General features: G+C 37.5%; 1 protein-coding gene across 1 annotated transcript; it reads left to right on the top strand.

Moving 5' to 3' along the window:
* The first annotated feature begins 9,233 nt into the window (after nucleotides 1-9,233).
* Nucleotides 9,234-9,587, top strand: LOC142235545 (uncharacterized). The gene has a single exon (XM_075306795.1). The coding sequence runs from the start codon at nucleotides 9,234-9,236 to the stop codon at nucleotides 9,585-9,587; it is 354 nt and encodes a 117-aa protein (XP_075162910.1).
* Nucleotides 9,588-9,806: the final 219 nt, after the last annotated feature.

Here is a 9,806-nt window from a genome sequence, read left to right as displayed (position 1 = left end):
TGCGGTTTAAGTTGAAATGGGGCCATATTTGCTTGCAATTCTCCCATCGAACATTTGCCATCATAACAGCCTTCCCACGCAGCATGAGCTTGCAGGTAGCTAGGGGCATACCAACAAATTCTAGTTCCCCTGGAATATGTAAGGTAGTCCCTAGCCTTGCCAACTCATCCGCTTCGCAGTTCCCCGGTATGTTCCTATGGCCAGGCACCCATATTAGGTGAATATTGTACTGCTCAGCCATCTCATTGAGAGATTTGCGGCAATCGATGGCCGTTTTCGAGTTGAGGAACACAGAGTCCAAGGATTTTATTGCAGGTTGACTGTCTGAGTATATATTAATGCCCACATTTTTTGGAACATTACTTCTCAGCCAATTCGCCACCTCTCTTATTGCTAATATTTCAGCCTGAAAAACACTACAGTGATTAGGTAATTTTTTCGCTATTTGAAGTTCCAAATCATTAGAATATACTCCGAAACCCACTTGTCCATCCAATTTGGAGCCATCAGTGTAGAAATCTATATATTCTTTATTCCCCGGGGTCTGTGTGCACCACGCCTCTTTGTTGGGGATTAGAGTCTCAAACTTTTTGTCGAAAAGTGGACTCGCCAAAGTGTAATCCACTACGTTAGGCACATCTGACATTATTTTGAGGACAGAACTGTGACCGTAACCTTTTTCCGACCACAGCGATAGTTCGCGCAACCGCACAGCCGTTGTTGCAGCTGACTGTTTGGCCAAAATGTCTAAAGGCAATAGATGCAGCATTACATTAAGGGAATTTGTTCCTGTCTTGCTGAATGCGCCTGAAATACACAAACACGCCATACGCTGAACTTTATCTAAACCAGTCGGTTTCTGAAGTGCCGGCCACCAGACTACAATACCATATAGCATTATAGGTCTAACCACTGCCGTGTATAGCCAATGCACAATTTTTGGTTTTAGTCCCCACTTTTTTCCTATTGCCTTTTTGCACGAGTACAAAGCTACAGTTGCCTTCCTCGCCCTTTCTTCAATATTAAGCTTAAAGTTCAGCTTCCTGTCCAAAATAACGCCAAGGTATTTTGCACAATCACCAAAGGGAATTTCAATACCCCCTAAGGAAATAGGCCTAACCGTGGGAGTTTTGCGATCTTTGCAGTACATGACTAATTCTGTCTTTGCGGGATTTACCCCAAGACCATTGTAATTCCATCAGGTCCAGGGGATTTGAATGGTCCAAAGCTATTTAGCGCCCATCTTATTCTAGTTTCCGATACAATTTCCTCGACAGGAAACGACCGCTGAGCAACTGTGGCACCGCCAGTACATGGTTCAACCGTCTGATTTCCAGGAAAATGTGTGTCCAATAGTACCTCCAGCGTCTCCTCACTGGACGTTGTCCAATTGCCCTCCGATGTTTTAATGAAACCTGGAGCGGAGTTGGTGGATGCTAGAACCTTCCGTAGTCTGGAAGCCTCGGACGTATTCTCAATGCTGCTGCAGTAATCATTCCAAGAGTTATGCTGAGCCTTTCTCAGTTCTCGCTTGTATCCTCTCAGATTCTTCTTGTAAGCGTCCCAATCCACAGGAGCTCTGGTGGACTTTGCTTTGTTAAAGAGCTTCCTGCACGATTTCCTCATATTACCTAACTCCGTAGACCACCATGGTGGTCGATTTTTCCCCCTTGGCTTCCCTTTAGGGCATGCAGCTTTCAGTGAAATGTTGAAGGCCTCAGTAATCCTCTCCACTGCGTGTTCGATAACTTGCACAGTGCTCATATTTGACTCTGGTATTTCCGGTATCATCATATTGAACGATTCCCTATACCTATTCCAGTCAGCTTTGTAGTGGCCAATTTCGATTATTTTATTTTCAAAAAATTTAAGGCAGGTCAAGACAAAATTTTTTTATGATATCCATCGTGTATCGGGATTACATCTTAATTAAATTGTATGAGTAATACGTTTGTTCCTTTTTGTGAATTTTCATTCATATAAGAGAGCACATATTTTTTAAACTTTAAAAATTCATAAAATTTGTCACTTGAATGTAATATGACTAAACATTTTTGTTTAGCTAGGATTGAGTTATTTTCCAAATCCTCCTTTTATATTTCTTTTTGACAACATTCGAAATTATATTGGTCATAAATTCATTATATTGGTGTCATCACTTAAAGGTAAAGGAAAATTTATTTATACAGTACTTGGACATTGTACGAAGAGGTCAAGTACCATCTCTATGGCAATCGTACGCAAAAGTACCAACTTGCGCTTTTACAGTCCACTGTGCCTGATATTTTGCTAGAGTGACAGGTCTCATTGATAAAGCAAAGTCGCTTATACTTCCTTTCTTTTTGCGAATACCCGCGGTAAAGTAAAAACCAGCCAGAAATTATATTTGTCGTGAGTGACTTAATCATTTGTGAAATTTGCAATCTGGTGAAATAAAGCTGCAAAATTTTAAAAATTTTAGTAATTTCCACCTTTTTTACCAACCCGAAAGGTACTTTTTTAAAATTTTGCCCGATTTATATCAGAATAAAATAAGTCTAAAACGTGGCCGAATTTTTTGTGTTTCTTCGATAGGAAAATTCTAGACTTCGAGGTATAGAAGTCTTTCTTGATTTTATTCTGTGAAACGCAACAAAGTTGTCAAGGCATGTGTTCAAATTATCATCGGTCCATCTTGCAAGATCGAGAGACCTCTTGGAACGCTGGAGTACTAGCGTGTCCAAAAGACACCGGTGTAGAAGTCTCGACCGATACAGATCCATACCTATGGAACCAGGCGTTGCATTTATTTGTGGTAAAAGTCCAGTAGTGATGATATCGAGCAATTCCCGGGAAGTAACCTGGTCCAGAGTATAATAGCATCATTTATTCTCAAAATCAAAGAAATCCATCAAGTCACCTCTTTGAGAGTATTTCTTTCTTTTGGTGCAAGAGTGGTGGCAAATGTGCTTAAAAATTTATTTAGAAACTCTTCAGAAAAAACAAAACTTCAAAATTAAGCTAAGTATCATAAAACTTGTAATGAGCCTAATTTACAAATCCATTCTCTACTTGATTTCATTTCATGTTTTGTTTTTGAGGTTCTAAAATCCAAAAACCTCTCACGGGTAATTGAACTAAGATTTCAAACCCTTAGTCAATTAAAACCAAAATGATATGAAAACAAAAATTAAATTACGCTAAAAAAACTAGTTAACTAAGTTAAATTATTTTGATAGTACCTAGATAACAAAATAACAACAAGAAAACCTTCATAACATGGAAAAAATTTCCAAGGTAAAAATTTAAAATGTTAATTCAAATTTTATTAAGTAAAAAAAAATAATTTATTCTTATTTAAAATTAATATTAAAATGTTATTGAATTTAATATTTTGAATTCCGAATTAAAATTAAAAAAACATATTTTGATATCATGCAAAGTTAAATTTATGATGTTAAACTTTTTGAAGTTAATAGAAAATGTCAGTTTCGAAGCACTGAGCCATTGCTCTCATTAAGATCCATAACCAAATTGTATTTTAGCTAGCTACAGTATCAACACAATAAAAACATCAACCAGACACTACGCTGAGGCCTCAACGATCTTGGATGGTTTGGTGAGTACGATAAAGGAAAAAAATATAAAACAAAAATAATTTATTGGTGATACAAGTTGTTATTGTGATCCATAATGAATGAATGATATTACAAAAGCAACACAGTAGTATAACACTTTCGTTATTTTTTTGATTAGTGGTATATCTTACTCTCCCCATTCATCGTTTCAAAAACAAAATAAAATCATGAATGAAATGTAAGAAGTGAAAAAATGTAGATATGTAATTTTTGTGTTATATGTAATAAAGTATGTAAAGTTTACGTTTTGTTTACATACCTTCATTCATGACTTAGTTTTTTTTTGGCATTCATTCATTATCGATGTTTAATATTTTCTTTCATAACAAATAGTGTTGAGACCTTTAGGCACAGTGATATTACAAAGTTCCAGACATAAGATTTGATTTCAAATTGATATTTGCCTGGGAATCTATATCTGTTACAAATATAAATTCAAATTCTCGTTATGGACATTTTATTAAAGTGTAATTCAGAATCTTTTACTCGTACAAATTAAAGATTTTTTTTCTTACCTATTTAGTAATAATCGAAAATAGTATTTATATACATTTTTGTTGTTTTATATATTTTCATGTTTGAAAATACTCAATCTAAAATTATTTGCTAGGTTTAAGATTTTTGATATAATTACATATATAATTCTTTATGGGTTGAAATAAAAATATTGTTCTTGATATAATGAATTACTAGAAAATTAAAGTGTTTTCCTGTGTGACCAAGTTTTGTTACCAGTGTTGATCAGATATTTAGAGATAAGCCTACCCACATTTCTTTTTCATACAGGAAAACCAAGTATTAATGATTGAGTCAGTCGTCTACTTAGACAATAACTTCTCTTTGATTTTTGTTGTTGTTTTTGTTCAATTTCTTAAATTTTAAAAGTAACAAAATGCCACTTGGACATAGTCCGATTGCAGATCCTTCAAAGGGTCAATCTCAAAATCAAGATCCATTTCAATCAACCGATTTGATTTTAAACCAATCTAGTTCTTTGGCTCCACATGAGGCTTCTGCCTCCGGAATGATAAATTCGCCTCTTAATTCGGAATCACGAAAAACTGACCTATTATGTCGCCTTTGTAATGAATTAATGCATGAGAAAATAGAATGCTTGCTAATTAGAAAATGTGATCATGGTTTTCATAGGGCGTGCATAGAAAATTTTTTGATGAATGAATCTGAGTGTCCGGTCTGTAAACAAATTTGCTGCTTGTCAGATTTACAAAGATTTGTTTTTACAAAGAAGGTATCGAAACCTTCAGGTAAACCCCGCGGTGCTATGAGTAAGCAATATCATACTCGGAGTTATGTGAGGAATATATTTCCTCCAGTTACTACGCAGACACCTAATTCAAATCACAATGAACAACAGAATTTTTCATTACCGGGAAATCCTAGTAATCCTGCTACGGTACCTCAGGAAGAGACTGCTAGGAATACTAATCGAGATATAGGAATTGACTATGGTGAAATTAACCGAATGATTCAGGACAATTTGAGTAGGATTCTTTCGAATTTGAATTTGGCTCCTAGAGCGCCTGTAGAACCGGATTCTCATAACCCTTTACCAAATACAATACCACGGTCCACTTCATATATACCTAATGTCCAAGCTCAAACACCAAACCATAGCTTTGCTTCTGGTACTTCGTCCACTTTTCATACAGATAAAATCACATCTATAATTCAAAACTGGGGGTTGAAGTTCGATGGGTCTCAAAATTCTTTACATGTCGAAGAGTTTCTTTATAGATTGAGTACATTGACTCGTGATAATTTCAATGGGGATTTTTCTATTATTTGCAAGAATTTGCATATTTTACTTACGGGAAAAGCTAGTTCATGGTTGTGGAGGTATCGTAAACAAGTTGAGGTTATTGAGTGGGGCCAATTTTGTGACGATTTACGTTTGCAGTACAAGGACTATCGGTCTACTTACGACATTCGTGAGGAACTTCGTGGTCGCAAGCAGCGACCGGGAGAAACGTTCGATAATTTTTATGAATCAATTTCTTCAATTGTAGATAGGCTGCCTGCTCCTATGTCAGAGACGGAGCTTATAGAAATACTCACACGGAACTTAAGACCGGATATCCGGCATGAACTACTATATATACCCATTAGTTCAATTTCCCATCTTCGTCGACTAGTACAGATGAGGGAGAGTTTTTTGAACGATGAATACGCAATGCCAATCGAAGGCAAATTTCTGAATTAGACTTTGATAGTGAGACCTTACAGGACAATCCCACAGAGATTGTCGAAGCAGCTATCGAAGCAATTTAAAAACCGGAAAAAATGATTCGTTGTTGGAACTGCGATCAAACAGGACATTTGTGGGAGGATTGTCTTGCTGAAAAGACGGTGTTTTGTTATGGATGCGGAGAAAAAAATACTTATAAGCCGCAATGCCCACGATATCTGAATCGCAAGACAAAAAACTTGAGGCATCAGATTCCTGTAAAGGACCCTCTCTAGATAAGGTCCTTGAGGAAAATGTTTCATATTCATTTTTAAATTCACCTGATATGACCCCGATTATATCTTCGGATAAAATCGATAATGACACTGAGGGACAATTTAATTTAAAATCTACTTTAGATTTTAAAGACGTTAGAATTTTGCAACGAGCTGTTTCTACAACCGAGCAGGACTCGAGTTATTCTGATATTTTATTCCCAAGACTTCCTTATCACTGAAATCTATCTGGCCAAGCGTAAACAGATATTTGGAAATGACTCTGTCGGAGAGATATGCCACATAAAACCTAAGCGATCGACCCTTCGCTTACGTAGGTTTTATAAGAATAGGAAATTAGGAAATAGACTTTTGATATCGGCTATAATTTCTAGCTCCAAGGACAATCGGTTTTACGCCAAAATTTCTTTTTTGGATATTACTGAATATGGATTGTTAGATACTGGAGCAAGTATCACTTGCTTAGGGTCTGATCTAGCAAAAAGGGATTTTTCAAAATTTCCAAATTTTTACAAATGTCATACATCTGTCCATACAGCTGATGGAACTCCTCAAAAAGTTATCGGATGGCTCAATGTAAACGTTTCGTTTAAAGATAAGACTCGGCCCATGAATTTGTTTATCGTTCCGACGATATCCCAGAAATTTATTCTAGGAATTGACTTCTGGAAGAAATTTGATTTAATGGCAAACGTAGTGCAGTCTGTCGATATCATAGACAAGTCCTTATTTAATATAGATTCTGGGGAATTTGAAGTGAGAAGTGATTCTGTTAAATGTCCGTCCGAATTTCAAAAGTCCGAATGTCAGTCAGATAATAATCCCACTAATTCTTTAAGTGTTGATGAACCTTATTTTCCACTAACTTCCACGCAACGTGCGCAACTAGATTCTGTAATTTCATTGTTTCCAAATTTTGAGAAACAGGGTCTGGGTAGAACCACACTAATACGGCACAGTATTGATGTGGGCGACTCAAAACCTATAAAGCAACGCTTTTATCCGGTGTCCCCCGCCGTGGAAAAGTTAATGTACACCGAGATAGACAGAATGCTTAAGTTAGGAGTTATTGAGCCGTCCACGTCAGCATGGAGTTCGCCAATGCGTATGGTGCTTAAACCCAACAAGGTGCGACTTTGTTTAGACGCGAGGAAGGTGAACAATGTTACCAAAAAGGATGCGTATCCTTTGCCCTCGATTGAAGGCATATTCGCCCGATTGCCCAAGGCGAATATTATTACAAAGTTAGATCTCAAAGATGCATATTGGCAAATCGGTCTGGATGATTCATCCAAGTCTATTACGGCATTCACAGTCCCTGGCAGACCACTCTACCAATTTGTGGTAATGCCATTCGGACTGTGCAATGCCCCACAAACAATGTGTAGACTTATGGATGATATTATTCCGGCTGATTTGAAATACTGTGTCTTTGGGTATCTCGATGACTTAGTCGTAGTTTCTGAAGATTTCACTCAACACCTTTCAGTGCTTGTACGACTAGCCGAACAATTTCGGCGTGCTAATTTAACCCTAAACGTGTCGAAAAGTCGCTTTTGCGTGACACGTGTTCAATATTTAGGATACGTAATAGGAAATGGAGGAATTAGCACGGATCCCGAAAAAGTTCTTGCTATTCGTAACTGGCCCATACCGAAGAATTTGCGTCAAGTACGTGGGTTTTTAGGCATCGCAGGGTGGTATAGGAGGTTCATTGCGAACTTCTCCACAATCGTGTTCCCTATTACCGAAACCCTGTCAAGCAAGAAAAATTCATCTGGACGCCAGAGGCTCAATAAGCATTTGAGAAAATTAAGGATTTACTTAGTTCCTCTCCGGTTTTAGCGAATCCAGATTTTTCGAAAAAATTCTACCTGCATTGTGATGCCAGCGATTATAGTATTGGGTACTCGTACAACTGGATGAGCAAGGACAGGAGAGACCTATAGCGTTTATGAGTCGGAAACTTAATACATCGCAACGAAATTATAGTGTAACCGAGCGAGAGTGCCTCGCTGCGGTTGACGCAATAGAAAAGTTCCGTTGCTATCTTGAGTTACAAGAGTTCGAAGTGATCACAGATCACTAGAGCCTTGTATGGCTTATGAAACAACCGAACTTAAGTGGTAGATTGGCTCGGTGGGTATTAAAGCTGCAGGCTTATAAATTTTCGATAAGCCACAGGCGAGGTAGGGATAATGTAGTCCCGGATGCGCTGTCCAGGATATACCATGAGGAGATTGCCTCTGTTGAACTAATTCAACCCGAGATCGACCTAAATTCACCTTTTTTCAATAGCCAGGAGTATGAGGATTTGAGATGTAATATCCGTGAGAATCAGGAAAAATTTCCTGATGTTAAAATTGTTGATGGGTTTGTGTACATTCGTACTGGGCATTATAATGGTATAGAACAGGACGAAGATAAGAATTGGAAATTGTGGATACCATTAGGTTTACGTAAGGATTTGATAAGTCGATTTCACAATCCTCCCACTGCTGCGCATGGAGGAATGACCAAGACAGTGGACTTGATTAGAAGATGGTTTTATTGGCCAGCTATGATTAAAGATATTCGTGATTTTATACGGGAATGTGACACCTGTAGGTCTACTAAAGCGCCTAATTTTGTGATGAGGCCGGAAATGGGAAGACAGGCAATTTCAGAACGACCATTTCAGCGGTTGTATATAGACCTACTTGGCCCATATCCCCGCAGTAAAAATGGCAATATTGGATTGTTGATCGTACTCGATCATTTTAGCAAATACCATTGGTTGCATCCAATGAGAAAATTCACATCCGGAAAAATTAAGGAATTTTTGGAAAAACAAATTTTCCATTGTTTTGGAGTACCGGAGATAATTGTCAGCGACAATGGTTCGCAATTTAAGGCGAACGACCTTAATGTTTTTTCACTTCATTGGGGATAGAACACAGGTATACCGCATTGTATTCACCTCAGGCTAACGCGTCTGAGCGTGTTAATAGGTCGCTGATAGCTGGAATTTGAGCTTATCTTAAAGGGGACCATACAAAATGGGATGAAAACTTAAGTGCCATCAGCTGCGCTTTGAGAAACTCATATCATCAAGCTATAGACACTTCCCCTTACCATGTACTTTATGGTTTCGATATGGTGACTCATGGTTCCACTTTTGCTCTTTTGAGAAATTTAAGATCAGTCGATGAGCCTACATGTAGACTTAGTCGTAATGACCAACTACAGCTGGTCAGAAATGATGTTCTGAAATCTATACGAAAGGCTTACGAAATGAATCAGCGCCAGTACAACTTACGTAGTAGACCACAAACTTTCCATGTGGGACAACAGGTCATGAGACGCAATTTTGTCCAAAGTAGTTTGGAAAAGCATTTCAATGCCAAACTTGCTCCATTATTTGTGAAAGCTCGTATAAGGGAAAAGTTGGGCAGCAACTACTACATTCTTGAGGATTTGGATGGAAAGATTGTGGGAACTTTCCACTAGACTATGCATAGGCACACACCAAAACATATCAGAATTTCTGGCTAATATGGTTTCAAAATTGACCATATTATCCAGTTTTGTAGTGGCCAATTTCGATTATTTTATTTTCAAAAAATTTAAGGCAGGTCAAGACAAAATTTTTTTATGATATCCATCGTGTATCGGGATTACATCTTAATTAAATTGTATGAGTAATACGTTTGTTCCTTTTTGTGAATT

The sequence above is a fragment of the Haematobia irritans genome, chromosome 4, assembly GCF_050003625.1.
Source record: "Haematobia irritans isolate KBUSLIRL chromosome 4, ASM5000362v1, whole genome shotgun sequence".
Lineage (NCBI taxonomy): Eukaryota > Metazoa > Arthropoda > Insecta > Diptera > Muscidae > Haematobia > Haematobia irritans.
The sequence above is the reverse complement of the archived record's forward strand: the minus strand, read 5'-3'. Positions and strand labels throughout refer to the sequence as shown.